The following is an 18,775-nucleotide window of genomic DNA, read 5'->3' as shown; positions in this document are numbered from 1 at the left end:
ACTTTAAAACCCTAGAACTGTGTTCAGTGTTCTAGTCAAAACTATATATTTAAGAATTCCCAGTGAACCGCCATGTGAAACGGTCTGGTTCGACATATAGCAAAACAATCGTGACCATAATGTCAACAAATGTTGCCATGGTATCACAAAGCTAGTTTACCTGTTCCCCTGAAGATGTGTAAAAACGGATCTTCATCTTAGAGAGCGTTTCCCAAAAGCTCCTAATGCAGAGGAAATGTAGAATACTATGTTTTCAATAATATGAGATCCATGTGGATGGAGCCTGAGTTTCTGCAGAGCGACAGAATCAAGGACAGATGGGCAGGGTGACGGGCTGCGCGTTTCACAGACGTATCAATGATATACTGTTTAGTGTTTCAGAACAAGTCAATCTGGCTGCAGCAGCTGTCTCAGTCTTGTCGGTTAAATTGAGTTGGAGGGTATGCGGAGATGACGTGCTGTTGCAGCTACTAGGGTAGCAATTAGTGTGTAGCTGCTAACACTAGCTCTGAGTATAGCTTGCCAAAAGCAGCACTAGACAAAGAGAGTCATAACATCAATCAAAATAATCAGGGTGCCCCCCTATATATATATATATATATATATATATATATATATATATATATATATATATATATATATAATTTTTTATTTATTAATATTCCTTTTTATGGAACAGCCAGCCAGAGACCATTGCACAGGTAGGCTCATGCATCTTGTTTCTAGGCCTTTGTTCTGTGATGAAACACACACACACATACACCCCTTAAAGAGGGTCTTCTACGCTTGGTCAAGACTGTTCTTTATGACTGTTCTCAACAAACATGGCCTAAGGGGACACGGAGAGACAGTTACAATACATATACTGAAAACACACAGTGGACTGAAGCATTTGCCATGCAGCCCAGTATACAGGCCAGTAATGAGAGGATTCATATTCTACAGGAGGAGAGAACGCTTCATTTAGCCTCAGCTAGTCAGAAACAGGGGCTAATACGTACCACTTGCTCTGTCTGTCTATCTCTCTCTCTCTCTCTCTCTCTCTCTCTCTGTCAAATACTTGCTAACACATGCACACGGACTGACCTGAGGGCACAGAGGCAGGGTTGAATGGGGCGAACAGTTCTGAGGGCGGCTGGTGTGCCAGCGTTGGGTCCAGAGTGTTAGCTGGAGAGGCTGGGGTCTGAGGAGAAACACAGAACATATGTGTCACTAAGGCATATAAATGTTATCTGTTGTTGGGCATTTTGTAACAGTTATGTGTTGAATTTGTAAAAACTGAATGAACAAAGCCTTTTTTTGAGGTTGATCAGGTTAAGGTCACAATATATATAAATAATGCATTTGGGCAGACCATGTAGCTTCAAAGTTCAATTATTTTTGGACCTATTGGTCCATTCATCATGTAATTGTGATATCATGTAAAGAGAAGCTTGTACTTTGTCCTCCAAATATGTCAAAAAGTTAACAACAAATATGACGGTTTTGTCCAATATTACATATGTGATGTATTTATAACTTCATGTACTAATATTGTACAAAAAGCAAGTGTGTGGGTTTGTCTCTGTACTCACTGAAGGAGAGGTGATATCGGGAGGTGTAGACATGTCTCCAAAAAGCTCTAACTGGTTGATATTCTACAGTAAAGAGAGGGAAAACAAATACAGAGTGAAAGCTCGGCTCTGCTGCATTACACTCCCCTGAATCAGCTCTTTCATTCACATGAGTGGCACCTACCTCTGGGCACACAGCTGGCATGAGTGGGAATAGCCAGCCCGTGCCAGCAATTGGTGAATGATAGGAATGTTAATGGAGTGTTATGTGGGTGATGATGATGATGATGATGATAAAGAAAGGGAAAGAGGACTTCACATACCCACCATAAACAGACATCGGGAACGAGGCTGTCACTTTTGAGGCGGCCTACTAAACTGAATAGGGGCTTTTAGCAGTCTCCGAAATAGACATTTTGCAGTGGTTAAATGCATTTGTACTTTAGTAAAAGCTTTACAACAGTGCTAGTTGTCAGCAACTGTGTCCCTTTGCTTTCATTGTTTCATTTCCTTCTCTTTTAAGACATTAAGCATCTTGTCTCATCAACTTTATTTCCAGTTTATTGTCCTTTTGCTTCTTTTCAACAGAAGAACAATGGTCATTTGGAGGAATCAATGGAATCACCTTACATGACCATTCCCAGGATTCAAACATTCAAAAGATCCTTTAACTGTCACTTGCAAGGTGGATCCTCAGGCAGATCTGCTGCAAATCCAGCACATCCCACATGTATAGACGTGCACGTGTATCCGGTCATCCAAATGATGTAAAAGAACTTTAATTTAAAGATTTAACAGACTAGGTGAACTTCTTCCATTGCTCCAAGGCCCACGGTGTGTCAATTGTAAGCCCTTTTAAAGGTAGACAGGGGTTAGCATGGGCACTCGGACTCATCTGTAGTTATGCAGAAGGGGGCTCTGCACTGTGTGTTGTGAGGCACACTCCCGTAACCAAGAACCGACTGCTAGGTTACTAAAATACATCCCAGACCTTGAGATATGCCATTGTTACTGGTTCATCAATGTTACTCAGTTCCTCATTGTCTTAATGCTTTGGCTTATCTGTATTTACAGTCGATGCAGCCTTTTGCATGGTTGTCAGGAAAGGGACTGGAAGGTACTGGACAAACGAGAGGACGAACAGATATTCAACCTCACAGGCATGTGAGCACACACACGAACAGACACACAACCTTCCTCTGATGTGTTTGACCTTTGAGCTCATTTTAGAGTCCCCACAAGGCCACACAGGGAGAAGGGCACTGAGACATTCATTTCCTTTCTTTTTATCATCCTGCTGGCTGGTATGGAAATGTGCCGGCCTCTCGACAGCCATATTCAAAGGGAAGGGGCAGAGATCGCAGACGAAGGGTTAAGCTGTCTGACTGGGGCAAGGAAAGGGCATGTTGAAGTTAGCGCTGTACTTCCAGGTCACTGGGAGGGCACTGGAACACTTAGGGACCAGCAAACACAGAGGTGAGAACACAGGTAGGTGGAAAGGAGGGTGACATTTACTCTGTGTGGGAGATGCAACTAGGCTACTAGGCCACAATTCAGGTATTGAATACATCAGTGAAGCTACTTGATCACTTCCAGTGCTTAATTTGCCAGTGGTTAAGGTTCCAGAACAGTGCATACTGATGGATCCAGCAGATTGATGTGGTGAGAGTAGGACCCGTAAAAAATGTGCGTCACAAATGCACATTAGACATGCATCTCAGTGATTGGTTTTACTGTTCATTAACAGGACGGAGTTAAGGGTCAATGAAGGTGGCAATCAAGATCCCAGTAGGGTCGACCCAGTTATCTGGGTAGTGTGGGATGTTCCAAGGTTTAAAGGACCTCCACATGATATAAAGACTCTATGCTAAGAAGTATATAGAATACTACGCCCAAGCCAATCAAATTATTTGATATTTGCAACAGTTTCTTATGTGGATAAATCGCTGAGTACAAATAAGGTGTTGGATCCAGTCTGGTCGTTTCTAAACAGTGTGCTTGTCTACAGGTGACCCCTCCACCATGGGTTTAGAAACCGAAGCTGTTTCTTGGCTCTCTGTGCACCTTACCTTTGGGACCAGTGTTAGCTCAGCGTCTAGGTCCAGCAGATTGGTCTGGCCATTATGTCCATTCTGTAACAGCAGCATGGTGTTAGATGGAACATGAGATGGGATGGACGCACGCTCACACCCACGCACAAGCACACAAGGAGAAAGTGAAATGGGGGGTACGGATGAGGTTTGGAATGGTGCCAACCTGCTGGGACGAGCAGGGCTTTGCCCGAATAAGTTGAGGTCATAGTTCCTCCACCTCAGCACCTCATTCATGGTCTCCGCGCACACACACAACCTCCTCTGAATGCAACAGGCCCATCCAAACATCTAGGAATGATGGTGTGCTCATCTTCATTCCCGCCTAACCCCAACCCCATGCTCTGGGGCGCAGTAAGTGGCGCGGGGAAAAGCAAACAGAAAGGCCATCTTTCAGCAGGCTGCCAGCAGGGCTTTAATGGGAAAATAATGTGCTCGTATGGGCCTCTCTAGAGAGAGAGAGTGAGAGTGAGAGAGGCTGGGGGAGAGCAGGAGACCATGAACAACATCTGCTATCATCTCACATCCTGCACCACTGCAAGATTCGCAGCAGAGAGGGAGGGAGGAGAGGCGGCAGACGGTTAAACGATCGGGGTGGAAGACACAGGGGAGCATAAATCCACACCGTTCGCACCACCAACACTGACGGGAGAAGCATACGTACACACACAAAAAAAAACACATGGCGAACAACGTACATACAAAAATGCTCACAAAATGCACATGCACGCATGCATGCGATCAAATCAAGAATCAAGACCAGCATGAGGACGCAGATTTTAGACGACTACTAAGGGGCTGGGCTGGACGATTTACTCCAGAAAGTGCTCAGCCCATGGGCCTCTCAGTGTTAGCGCTTAGAATTTAGCATGGAAGGACGGGGGGAGAGTGGCAGGTAGAGGGAGCTAATTAAAAGGTGTCCTTGGAGTGAGATAAGAGCCGGCTGTAATGAAAAAGCAATGGGAGCCGGCCTGCTGCCACTGGCTGCCATTTCACTTCGGCTAATGCTGAAAGAATGGACAGAAGCTTGGAGGAGATAAAGAGAGAAGTAAGGAAGGGGAAAGCAACAGTGGGTGAGAGAGAGAGAGGAGGGAGGGTGGGGGGGGGTGGAGGGTGTGAGGTTTGAACAACACATGGAGCAATGAGGATTAAACAATGATTTGGGAAGCTCTGAGTTGTATGGCTCCCTTTCCAGCTTCTATCCAGCGGCTCGCCAGTCCTATATTAAATTGGCACCTTCGACACCCACAAGCAGGGAAAACAAACACATCATCTGTGAGTTGTGTGTACTGCCTGCGGTTGCCCAGGTGATGGCGAAGGCCTGACCTTGGTGGGAGTGTGGAGGTCACAGTGCTGGGGTCTCCCGTCTTTACTGGGCCCAGCAGGTCAATTAGACAGCAGTCATTTTACCAACTCCAGAGATGCCATCTATCAATCTCTTTACACTCCCTCAGGGATCGGCACAGCAACTTCGGGTTCATGGGAAATGAGCAAGTGGGCTACTATAGGTTTTCCGTACTGATAAGCTGTATGCCAGTCAACAGCACAATAAATAAATAAAAAAGCCTTCACATCCTCGCACAGCTCATCAGCAGGATCAACACGCTACTCAGGGCTCTAGCTTTACGAGAGAGGGTGCACTGCCCACTAGTGCTTCAGTAATTAACCAGTTATTTCCGAAGCTAACAGTCAGCCAATGTGAACAGTCCCACCTCTGTGGAAAGGTGTGTGCCGGGGGAAAAAAAAGAGAAAAAGCTCTAACTCCATAATAGCAGAGCGCATTAAGGCTAAGCGATCTCCATGGTAACGTTTAGAGTTTTCTCAGTCTAAACAGCAGCCCGTTTGGGTTGCCTAATCTGTAGGTGAACGTATGCAGAGCTGTATCCTGATGCAACCTAATCCCGCGCAAAGCTCTTGATACTTTCTGCCGCGCCTTTCATTTCCCTGTGATCCCTTAACCCGCGCCTCAATCTTCACCACCGCAACCGCTGCCTATCAATTAACCGTCTCCAGGGAAATTCCAATTATCCACATCCATGTGTTTTGCATACATTTAATGCTTGCATACATTTCTGCATACATTTAACAATCAATTAAGGCTGTCTGGCTAATTGCTGGTACTCTATACGATCGTGAAAAAATGCATGTACGGAAGGGCCGCAGATGCGAAAGGAGCGTAAATGGACAGGAAGGACAGAGAGAAAGCAAGATGGAGGGTTATATGTGTGGCACTGGAGATTTTATTTTGATAGGAACGTGGCAGCTTAAAGAAGCTGGAGAAGACATACTCGAGATGCCATCTAACTCGGAGCGAATGGGGCAGAATGAGAAGTTGAGAGAGAGAGAGAAAGAGTGAGATGGCAGAGCTGAAGGTCAGCAGGTGGGATGAGTAGGGTAGAGAATGAGAAATGTCCAAAATGAAGAATCAAAATCATCAAAATCTAGCCTAGAGGCAAGATATGTTGGGATTTAGGGCAATTCGACAAATGCAGGAGACTAACTTATCAGAAGTTACAGGACAGTAACTTATGATTGGATTGAGTGGATTGTTTTTGAAGGGAAATTCCACCAAGATTTGTAGAATTCATGGGGCCTGATGTGAAATGCAGTGCTTGAGAAACTTACCAGATTAAGAGTCGATCACACACAGCGGTGGTAATAGGAACCGGACCAGATGCATTTTAATGCCTTTTAAAGCTCCCTTACAGAAATGTATTATATGAAATGGTCACAAATTCATTGTATGAAACCCAAAACACTGTTTTGCAATAGTTCTCTGATGAACCTTTGACCTAAAACATACAAACAATACCCCAAAACTTTATTTTTGGCTTTCCCACTAATGTTCTATTACCAACTTATATATAGACATATAATAAGCATTATCAAAATATGTGGATATAAAATTATGGATAGTAACTAAAATATGCTATAGACCTTCTGAGCCATGGTTTCCGTCACTGCTACTACAAAGGTCATCAAAACTTGTTTACATAAAATTAAACTGAGGGAGATGACATGTGAACCAACCGATAAAACTGAATTGAAGGATGTGGCCATAGGTGGGCTGCTGGGTAGTGGGTAGTGCCCACCTAAATCTTATATCTATCCAATAAAAAATATAAATATTTCTAAGAAGATGCTAATAAATGTTCTAGGCTGCTCTAGACTAGTACACTTGTCTGCAGGCTTCACCACAATCATTCTGACAGATGGCCTTGTTAGCTGTGTTGGGAAAAATATATATATTATAAAATGTATTATTATTTTTTGTACCAATTATTGCTTATTAATTAATTATTTCTAAATAACCTCATAATAATATCTAAATATTTTAATTCTGCTAGATGTATGGCAAGCTAATGCTGGTCTACCTGATGTAGTTTGTTCTTTAGGCTACCCCAGCTTTGCCTGTGATACCCTAGGTATCCTTCTATACATAGGGTTGAATTTCCCTTCAAATGCAAACTCTCACGTCTGCTGCATATGTAGCATGGGACTGATTTTCATGAACGATAATTTCCCTGTACTTTGAAAAGAAAGAAAAAAACAGTAGAAGGAAGTGGAAACATGGAGACACCTGTCTGCGGTAACTGACCGTGCGCTAAACATAAAGCTTATGAGTTAATGCTGGAGTATTCCTTTCCATCAGGCAAAGAAATAGGTGTGCATAATATGGGCAAGTCTAAGGGATACCAGCAATTCAATCAAGTGTAGGCACAAGGTAAGGTTGGATGGTGTGGGAGGGTTGGGTGGGGGGGGTATTTAAATTAAACAAAGCTAGGACTGAATGAACAGAGCAGCAATAACACTTGTGAGAGGCAAAGAGAGACGGATTGGAGTATGAGAGGATCTGCCATCTCCAAACCAGAACATGTAAACATAATAGCCATATGATGACCACGGCATGAAGGTATCAGCCATTTCAACCGAGACAGCAAGGTCAAGCAGGTCCTCTCTTAAAAGCTACACAATTAGAATTGTGCATGTCTGAGCGACCTTCAGAGCTTGTCACCTCTTCGAAGATGGCTGGGTTTTATCTGTCAGACGGCCAATGAACAGCGCATAAAGTACAGTGCCAAGCCCGCTTTGATTAGATCGTGCAAGATTTGTATACAGTCATGGCGTGGCATTAATGTGATGTCCCCGGAGCTTGGCATTGAAAATGCCATCATGGATACACCAGCTGCCCGTACACATGGAGCGAAGGCAAGCACACAGCATGCAGACCCACCAAGCACATAAAACCCAGAGCAAACCTCTCATTACGATGGCTAGACCAAGGACACACACTGGGAAATCAGCCACTGACATTCAAACACACTTACAAAGACACACACACACACAATCATCCACAGACTGGGGAACACACTCAACTCATGAAGTATCACTTGTGCTCTAATAATCTGAAGAAAAAAATAAAACCAACAACTGAGAGGTTTGCACGAGGGCAGACAGGCAAACACACACATACACACGCACACACACACAGCTCCACTCACTGGATGTCGCTTTGGGACGTCATACACTCCCTCCTTTTGTTGGCTGGTAGGGACCTGGGATGGACAGTCAGTCCAACCGAACACATGAGCAGATCACAAGTTACCATCACTTCACATTTCAGATGAGGAGACCAATAAGGCGCCTTGTGGAAAGTACATCCGAGTGTATTCAGGGTGGAAATGCTTGTGTGTGTGTATGGTAAGAGCATACTTTTTCTTCTAGGTGAGGTTTTTCAGTGCATCTGTGGCCTGCTGTTTAACTAAGCTAATAAAAGCCTCTTACACTTGGGGAAAGTCAATCCTCTTCACTTGGGATTCTCACAAACATGACAAGAACTGAGAAGCACTTTAGTCCAAATTCAAATGGCTTAGAGCTTTAGTGTTGCTTTGTTTGGTTGGTTGCTTTTATAAAGGAAAAGAAAATAAACATAAATGTGTAATTTTTTTAATTGTATATTTAATATGATTTCTATAATGTAATAATAATTGCTTTTTTATATATATAAGTTAAATGACATCCTATTTTTTTACAATGTTTTGCAATTTGATCTCATTACTGCAACAAATTGGCACCTAAAAATATTCATTTTTTATATAATGGTGGCATTATATAAACAATTTTATAATTTATATAATAACATTTAGGTGTTTCAGAGTTTCGGAAACATGAAAGTTAGAGTAAGTAAGTAGATTTAACAGTTAAATTTATTTAAACATTTTAAAAAAAGGCAAACATTAATAATGAGATACAGATATGTGGGGACATGAATATTGATTATCTGCATGATGATTATGACACTAAAGTATTTATGGACATAGTTTAATGGTTTCGCTGACATGTTATAGGCAAGAAGCATCAATCACATACTCATCCGCTTACTGTTTTAGTCTGGAGGACTGAAAGCTATCTCCACTAGGGGGCAGATCAGTTCTGAAAAATCCACTACTGGTGGATTAGTGTCGATTTAGCCCAAAATGATCACCAACAAAAGACAGTAGAAGGTCGTTTTTTCACAGTTTGTTCGGTCTGCTGCTGGCATAATGTCACATACGCTATACTGCCTCCACCGCTGGAACTGCATCTCGCAGGCGTGTCGCGAACATTTTCGGAGGTAGCCGTGTTGCACAAGTATAAGCTATTAAAACAAGCAAGTATACCGCGGCCCTTACATGTCACTGCAGTAAGTAAGGTAGCCAGTGACAACCCACACTGCTGCTATTTTAACTCTTATTTATAAAGCCCGCTCTCTAATTTGCCATTGTTCCTAATGTCCCTCTTCCTGGCAGTCTGATTGCTGCCCAGCATGTTTTCATTTGATCGTCGGCTTGAAATGATTTTTTCCCCCTTCTTCTTTCCATCTCGTTCACATTCAAAGATCAAAAGCAGACGGTGGTGATTAATCACTCTCCCTCTTTTCATCAGGGGAGCTGGAGGAGAGAAGGAGATGCCCACTGCTTATTCGCATGGCAGAATAAATCCTCTGTCCGGAACTGGAAGGTCAGTCCACCGACATGGGGGCCAAGGCTGCCTGGCATCCCAGGAGCTCTTACAGCTGCTGCTTAGAGTACACCGTACACTGGACTCCTTCAATGTATTTTGTTTTGCAATCATAAGCCCGTTTAACATATTCTAAAGTTCAAGATCGTAATTTGAATAATGTAAATACTGTTATTCATTGTGTAGCTTTTTGAGCCCAGTTCCTCATACTTTACCATTTAAAAGCTGTAGACGTTAAAAAGCACCATTTTTTCTCCTCCCTTTCCACCAATCACTGGGCGAAACCATTCAGTTTGCTCAGAGACCTTCACCTACACCTTTTGCTCACTAACTCTAACTATTAACCCTTTTCACAAGGGAGGTTCTGTCAGTCTGTGATGGTCTGCACAGAGTGAGTTCTTTTGGCACAAGCAGAATGGGCAGTTTGACCACTGAATTTGACCATTACTCAGCAGCTCAGCTGTACGTCAACAATATTGGGAATCAACAGGTAACAGTAGCTGCTCAGGTAAGACTGTAGCTTCTGTGCCTGTAGCTTCTGTACCATTTAAGGTGGAACGGAACATTCCAGTAGAAGCTGGAGAATAACGTCAGCCTTGTAGGAGCAGTCCTGTTTGTCTGCAGTATCATACATCACCACCTTCTGAATTTGAGGTCAGAAATGTATTACTGAGGTTACGCGACAAGATTAAAGGTTAAATGACCGAAAAAAAGGGAAAGCTTTTCTGCGCTGTTTTAAGCAAATAACGAGAACAAAATAATTATGGGAGTGTATTAACATAAACGATGATGGAGTTTAAACTAGCACATAGAAAGTGCATGTGTGTGACCGGTATGACTGACAAATTTACAATGATTAGCTCAGGTGTTGCTGTGTTTAAAAAGTGTTGTAGTGACACGCTGTTTGCTGAGGGAAGATGGTCCGGGGTTCAGTCACGGGTTGCTAGCGGCCCAAAGCCCATGCTAATGAATGGCTGCTTAAAAGCCTGTACAATTAAGTGTAATGATGGTCATGTGCATCAGTTAGATGTCCAATCCAATGTGCGAAACATCACCTAGGCATTTCTCTAATGTGGGTCTATGCATACCCGACACGCTCAGTTTCCGCAGTGTGTTCCAGTCAGCAAACACAAGAAATGATATGCACACAGATCGAATCTGACCCAGCCAATATGTGGCTGCGTTTGATGTTAGGGAGTGATCAGACTCCGGCTTCTACGAATTTCGACAGCGCACAGATGTCTCTTTGATGCCTCCAAGTCGCTGATGCAGGGCCAGTAGCCAAGCAGAGTGTTTTACAGTCTGGTCAACACTTAAGAGCTTAGCGAGCGATTCAATTAAAAGGTAACAGACAGACGCTGGCTGCATTTCCCTCGCCGCCTGTCTCGAGCTTCACGGCGCTGAGAAGTTCATGTTGGCGGCTAAAACTTTGCAGTCTCTGACTGAAGCCACAGGTGACAAGACACAGCAGCACCTGAGGGGAGAGCACCTGCTGTTGTCATGGTCACGGCGCTCAAAGCGTGGAACATTGCGGAATGTAAATCTTTGAGGGGGCTGTCACGGCGAATTAGCGCGGCGTGGCGTAGCACTCTGTCTGTTCTGTCTAATTCACAGGTGGGACTCTGGCAGCTACACAGAGAAGTGTCTGTAGCTGTTCCATCAAAGGCCGCCTTCATTTAACGGCCCTATTCCGAGAACAATGGCAACGTGGTGCTTTATTGATTCCCTATACAAGAGCCCTGACAATTTTTTCCCCATGTTAACTTAAGGTTAATATTAGCCTGGTATTTCAAACTGACTTCTTCCTTTGTATTTCAACTGGTCCTGTTTCAGAAGGCTTTTTAATGCAGTGGAATTTCAGGATTGAAAACTCTTTTGGAATTAACTTTAACATGTTTTTTTTATGGGATGACATTTAGTGGTTTGGAGATGAGTTTTATTATTCTTTTGTTAACCTTTTTAACCTTCGGGGGCCAACAAATTTTCAGGCTGCAGCGTAAGTGGGTAACTTGTAAACAGTCATTCAAAATGATTTAATGTGATACACTCAGTTCTAGAAACTTTATCTAAATTGTTGGCAGTGATGGTGATAAGGACCAGATAATTATCAGGGGCTAATGCGTCCGTCATCTTTTTATATTTGTTGGTCAAATTCATTTTCAAACAGCAAATTAACCCACCTGTTCGTAGCTCCTCCTAGCACTAGCAATGTACCTGACACCAGAAGGGTAAGGATTTTACACATCTCCTCTCATAAAAGCCAGCCACCACCTTTTTTCTAGTTGGGCCAAAAGTTAGTGCCTAACACTAATGAGGAGAGAGAGCACTATCTACCCACCTGAAGAGAACATGGTCAATTGTGCCCTCTCTGACTCTCTGGCCGCTGATGGCAAAGTGGCATGGGTTGGGATTCAAACTTGCAACCCTTCTGGCCATAGTGGTTAGAGCATTGGACTGCTGAGCCACTCTCACCCCTAACAAGAAGTCTTATTCGAGTTTATTCGATTCTTAAACTCATTGGAATCTGGCTCTTGGCTTTTCCCCTCACTGTTAGACCATAACAACATCTCAGCTGGTCTGTATGCATGCTATGCATGTAGCTACCGATTAGTAATCGTTAATCGAGTGTAATAAAAGTTACTATTCTGTCTGAGAAACTGATTTACAATATGTTTTACAGCCCTTGGAAGGCATTGTAAGACAGAATAGTCCAAAACAATATCAAATTTACCACCATTTGGGTTGACTTGTGGTTTTAGATAGGAAATAAAACGGCTATATCTGTATTTATAGACATCACCATCCCATCCATTCATTCTGTGTAAATAACTTTCTCAACAATATTTTATTAAAGCACTCTGAATGACTGCTTACATGCCATGCCATTGAGTCTTACAAAATCAGTGTAAATCTCTTCTAGGACAAAGAACTGAATAAAAAGCCTAGGTTGTGAGGGGGATAACAAAGCAGTGTCTGGTCAGTCAAAGGGCATTTTGAATCAGAGTATGGTATAGGGGGGAGGGACTTAAGGAAAATGTACCTGATAAATGCTCTCCTCTGATTGGTCACGGATGGGCTCATGTCCCGCCTCAAACACAATGTACTACAACATCGGCAGCAGAGGTGAGATCGAAAAGAGGAGGGAGAGACAGGGACGGGGAGAAGGGAAAGAGGGAAGAGAAAAAGAGAATAGGCAGCAAAGTGATTGATCACAAAGGAAAAACAGCGGCCACGGCCTCAGGAGAAGCGCCCTGACCCATTAGCCTCGCGGGACAGCTCTAGGCCTCCTGGATGATTGAGGTTTGGTCATGGTTAGTGCTCTTGACCTTCAAGTGTGTGTGATAGCTGCACTTCTATATCTCACCCAGCCCTCCCTGGCCCGTAACCCCAACAGAAAATACAGAGCATGAAGGCTGCATAGATCTTGAGCAATATGAAGTCAAATCTCATCTGGGACTGGCTGTAATGAAATCGCACCTGCTGGCTTGTGGGCCTACATAAAGTCCAGAGCATAAGCCGCATCTTTAGAATCATGCCTTGCGGAGCATCAACTTTGCGAAAAAGACCTAACTACGTAGTTCCCTTAGCCTTCTCTAGAATTCTCATACCTACAAACAGAACAATGGAGTGTACTCTCCCACATTCAGCAGAAATAAATCACAGTGCAGGGTCCTCGGCAGGACTCTGTGGCCAGATTCATGTATCTTTAATGAGACACATGCTGTACATGTTAGCTCCGGTGATGCAGAAACACAGCCAGCTCCCAGCAAAGTTCGGAAAAAATCCTCTGGGAAGCCAGGCGCTGCGGCTTTGGGGTACAAATAAGCACGCCAAATTGCCAGATAGCTTATACACGCCAAATAGCGTCCCTGCTTGGCCCAACTCCTGTGATATATTTCTCCGTGATGCAGGAATCACACTGAGACACCACAGCATTACCAGCATGCAGCATTCTACCTAATAGCTTGTTCCCCTCTATTGTAGACAGCATTGTATCTGGTTGCAGAATTGTTGCTATTTTAGATAATGGCAAAGTCTGGGTCATTTATATTATAATGGAACTACCTGCTGATTCACTTCCGTATTAAGGCCTGGCTAATCCCTTTTCCACCCCTAGACTGCGTAATAGGACGCTGCTGCAAACAGAAGAATTAGGACGTCTACTTTGCATCATAATTGATGCTTCTGGCACTGAAGACTATCAGGCATTTAACAGGTGACTGGTCTAAAAGCACTCTGTGGCTACATTACTATAATTGTCTTAGCGCTGTCAAGTCCTGCCAATCAGTGCTAGCAGATAAATGAAGTCCAATTATGTCTTATTTAACATATCAGGCTATTATGATATACACTACCATTTAAAAGTTTGGAATCATTGTTATATTAATAATTGTTAAACCATAATAATTTATAACAATAATACAAACAATAATGCAAACAGTTTATTGGTTCTCGGAACTGATAAACAATACATTTACAGTGTAGATGGAATTGCCTGAATCTAGACAGGATGTATTGAAGGACCAAAAATGATGGCATGGTTAAAAATAGAAGTATTTTCTATTATATGATTATATATATTATATATATTATATGACATTTAGTCATTACTTTTCAAAATACGAGTCTTTTATATGTTCATTTTCATATTCAAGTTCACTTTCAATGCATTCCAACTTTCTCAATTATTCCAGAGTCAGAGTACAGCTCCGTTCATCGTTGAAAATGTCATTTTCCCACCTTCTGATGAATTACTGCTGGTATGAGCAGTCACATAACATCTGTTGGTGGCTTAGTAATACTTAACGACATTCTACATGCGATTTCTGCAGGATCCAACAAAGATTATGATTGCTGGAAATCAGTGCCTAATGGTGTTATATCAGGTGAGCTGGTGAGGGAATTATACACATCTAAGCGCTGGCATCCAGAAGAAATCTGGAACTAAGCATTGTTCATCAAACACACAGGTCTCAAAAGATCTCAACTACTTTCCTCCAAAATTAGAATTCTTTTCAGTTCCCTTTTACTGTCTTAATGTTTCTAATCTGTTCAATTGTGATATTTAATATTTTTATTATAATTATTGCTGGTTTTGAATTACGTGCTTAGGTATCTAAACATCTGCACATTACTAGTACATGTGTTTTTTTTCCGACATCCTCAAATACATGTGATGTGTCTTGCCACATTGTCAAGGGGCAGTGGTGGCTCAGCGGTTAGAGCGCCGGGATATCAATAACAGGGTTGTGGGTTCGATTCCCGGGCTCGGCAAGCTGCCACTGTTGGGCCCTTGAGCAAGGCCCTTTACCCTCTCTGCTCCCCGGGCGCTGGAGTTGGCTGCCCACCGCTCTGGGTGTGTGTCTGTACTCACTGCCCCTAACACGTGTGTGTGTGTGAGTGTGTGTTCACTACCAGATGGGTTAAATGCGGAGGACACATTTCGCTGTACAGTGTACAGTGACAAATACGTGCACCTTTACCTTTTTACCTTTAAGACTTCCTGATCTCAGCTGTGTAATTGTAAGGTTTCTATGAGACGTTTGTTTTTATGCCTGATTCTTATAGTGTACCACTCAAGAGAAGTGCTACAGTCTTCCCTTTGTTTATGTGTGTGTTTAGTGTCATGGGAGTATATTAGAAAACATATGAAATGGGCTTTATTCAAGGCCTTTCCTTTGGTTGGGGCTACACAAGCAGAGACGCCATCGTGTCAGATTAACCAGCAACAGCCAACCATTCTACAATGACAATCGATAAAATCCCATTCCAATTTCCAGTGGGTGGGACCGGTTTTGTCTGGAAAAACGTCCCTCTAGGCCTTCCAAGTCACAGGTTGTGAACAGAAGAGGTGGTCTAACTAGGATTCAGTCAGGTTGTCAGCAATTAGCGTAATTACTGTATTTTACAAGTGTTGTCAAATTAATTATCACGTCGGGATCACGTCTTTATTTTGGGCAGGGGTAGCTCAGCGGTTAGAGCGCCGGGCTATTGATAACAGGGTTGTGGGTTCGATTCCCGGGCTCAGCAAGCTGCCACTGTTGGGCCCTTGAGCAAGACCCTTCGCCCCTTTGCTCCCTGGGCACTGCCCACTGCTCTGGGTGTGTGTGTACTCACTGCCCCTAGTTCACTAGTGTGTGTGTGTGTTCACTACCACAAATGGGTTAAATGCGGAGGACACATTTTGCTGTACAGAGTACACTGTACAGTGACAAATACGTGCACCTTTACCTTTTTATCATACTACTTGAATCCATTAGGGGGCTGCATTGAAGAATCATATACATTAGTGGTTAAGAAATGCATGTAACATCAATATGCTGGTAAATGAGAAAGTGAAATGCAGTTAACCTTGACTTGTTGACAATGTTGGCTGAATAGCAAATAACTAACAATAACATCTTATTGGTGCCTATGATGATGACTGAATGGTGTGATATGCACAACTGATCCCTATTTTTGGCAGATGATGCAGAAATCTCATGTGGAACATTACTGACCGGTTATTGACGCATTGAGACAACATTGAATGCTGTTATGCACACACATTTTGTTTGTTTGTTTGTTTGTTTACAGAATATGAGCATCCTATTCCAATCCTGTTACACATTTATTTAAAAAAAAACTGTGATTCCAAACTTTTGATCTGGAATTTGGAGCATCTGGGCAGTATATGGTGTAATTCATATCATGTCTGCATATTCGACTACCTTAACATCTCTTTTAAGGAACGACTGGACAATACAATCGCAATGTAATGCACATAACACGCGCACACACACAAACACACATACACACACACACAAACACACCCCTGCACAAACACGCAGCCCAGGATGAGATGTGTTAAAGCTGTCTGTTTTCAGTATGAGCTTGGAAACTTCTCAGGGCTGGGAGCACATCCAAATATTCTCACGACAGACCCCACTCATGTTGTCAAAATAATGAGGAAAAAAAAATATATACATATATACATAATAAAAATAATAAAAAATATATATAAAAAATAAATAAAACAAAAGCCCATTAGGGATGATTCACCATGTATTTATGCACAGAATGATGAAATAATAACACGACTTATTAATTCAGGCCGAGCAAAAAGAGGGCAGAAAATGATGGAAGGTTATTTATTTATATAAGGCAGATTAAAAGCGTATTACGGCGCAGGGAGCCCAGTGCGGCTTGGCGGTGAGAGGCAGACTAATTTGACAGGGTACATTTAAGCAAACATTATGATTAGTGATTTAGCACACAGCATTACCTGGTACACAGGATCCTCCACGTCTTCTTCCAGAATGGTCTTCAGAGCGATTGCGCAGGAGGAGAGATAAAGAAGGAGGTCGGGCGGGGAAGAAGGGAGACAAATAAGGAGGAGGGGAAAGGGTGAGGAAAGAAAAGGCAGTCGAATTGATTATTGTGACAGAGGACAAGGAAAAGCATCCGTTGTCCAAAATCATCTTAAGAAGCAAAATATGAGAATTTACACCAATCTTCAGCTCTAGCCCCAAGAAAGAGAGAAACAGAGGGAGATAGGAGAGGGAAACCGGTAGAGCTGCTGTGCCGGATGCTGCTTTCCTTCTCAAACCCAAGTTATAAAATAGTTCCATTCTGATTGGACGAGCTTGGACCACATTTGAAGCTATGGTCTAGTACTTAATATATACTCATATGAGCCTCAGTTGAAGGTTGCATTAACACCCCCACGTTTAAACACTATGCAATATATGGCAACCAAGGCCTACTATTCACAAACTACTCACACTGCATTCTTACATTGAAGATATATGAGATGCTTGGACTCTTCTTAGTTTCTCACAAGCATCTATAGCACGTGGGAAGCATCACAGGAAAAGGGCAGATAAACAGAAAACTGACGTTCATCTAATGCTCTACTTGCCTAGATTTAATGGAATTAACATTTTTTTTAGTTTAGAATTTATATTTTTTTTCAGGCAATATTTTTTTATATTTCTATTTATATTAAATATGTTTGATTCATTTGCCTGTGTACATTTCAAGGCTTACCACCTACTATAAATTTGGGTCTAGACACATCTTTGAGGGGTATTTCTGTGTTTGGTGTGTGCTAGCCTATAGCCTCAAAAGTTTAAAAGTTAGAAATTGGCTCAGACTGTATGCACTCTACTGTACTTAACCTTTGTATTTTCCACCTGAACACTAAGCTGCTATGCTCATTATTTGCACTCTACACTTTGTTTTCATGGCATATATGATGCTGTTTACAACACCAGACTTGGTCTATCTCAACAAACTTTACCTGAACACCCATTTGAAAGTACTGGACTTCATATTCATTCATATAGCATAGCAACTTGGTGTGCACCATAACCTTCTGAGACTTTTGCTTGTTGTGCATTTTTAATTTATCCTAGTTGAGATTAGTAGGACCTTACAAGTATGAAAACTAATCTTAGTCTTTATACAGGAAGTCATTTTTGCAAAATGAGGCCAAAGGGTCAAAGTTTTAAAAATTAAGTATTATGGTGCTGAGAAGCAGGAATGTAATGTCCCCATATGTGGATGCAGGGTGTCAAGAGGTTAAATCACACCTCTGCCTTTATGCACACACTGCACATGCACATATTTGTACTTATTGTATTGCATGTTTTTAAATTGAGCTTTTTTCACATTTGACTAAAATGGTCTATCGAGTAAATCTGTTCCACCATTAATTCATTCATTTATTCATTCATTCATTCATTCATTCATTACTGCTACTGCATTCTGAGTGTAGGTGGGCTGTCCATGTGTCACCTGGTACACCGCTTGTTCACACTGCTTGTCTTTCTGGGCCTTCTTCTCAATCTCTTCCCTCTGCTTAATCTCGTAGATCAGCTGGAAGAGGTCACGGAGGTCAAGGATCACCGGCTCAGCCTGTGGATTGAGTGAGAGACGGAGAGCAGAAGAAAGAGAGGGAATGGAAGATTCATATTCATATTGATTGCATTTTGCTCTCAACTCGACGGCTTACGTTATACGGAACCTTGTACTTGGTCGTCTGATTCTCTGGGTATTTCATAAATATGTAATGGAAAGCAAAGACCCTCAAACCTGCTCTCCGTCCTCTCTAAACGCTCTCTGATGAGAGGTGACAGAACAAAGTGCTTT

General features: G+C 42.4%; 1 protein-coding gene across 5 annotated transcripts in view; it reads right to left on the bottom strand.

Moving 5' to 3' along the window:
* The window catches only part of dab1a (DAB adaptor protein 1a), a 192,604-nt gene that overhangs the window by 19,032 nt on the left and 154,797 nt on the right, over positions 1–18,775 (bottom strand). For 3 of the 5 annotated variants that reach the window (XM_072682452.1, XM_072682444.1, XM_072682460.1), the window contains exons 6-11: positions 18,422–18,541; positions 16,908–16,946; positions 12,684–12,746; positions 8,146–8,199; positions 1,575–1,637; positions 1,087–1,183 (exon numbers count right to left, since the gene is read on the bottom strand). In XM_072682452.1, coding sequence (XP_072538553.1) covers positions 1,087–1,183; positions 1,575–1,637; positions 8,146–8,199; positions 12,684–12,746; positions 16,908–16,946; positions 18,422–18,541 — 436 coding nt within the window. Of the gene's footprint in view, positions 1–1,086; positions 1,184–1,574; positions 1,638–3,622; positions 3,686–8,145; positions 8,200–12,683; positions 12,747–16,907; positions 16,947–18,421; positions 18,542–18,775 lie in introns of all 5 variants that reach the window. The other 2 variants (XM_072682479.1, XM_072682471.1) reach the window with 2 other exon arrangements.

This window comes from Salminus brasiliensis, chromosome 1 (assembly GCF_030463535.1).
Source record: "Salminus brasiliensis chromosome 1, fSalBra1.hap2, whole genome shotgun sequence".
In the NCBI taxonomy this organism is placed as follows: domain Eukaryota; kingdom Metazoa; phylum Chordata; class Actinopteri; order Characiformes; family Bryconidae; genus Salminus; species Salminus brasiliensis.
The sequence above is the reverse complement of the archived record's forward strand: the minus strand, read 5'-3'. Positions and strand labels throughout refer to the sequence as shown.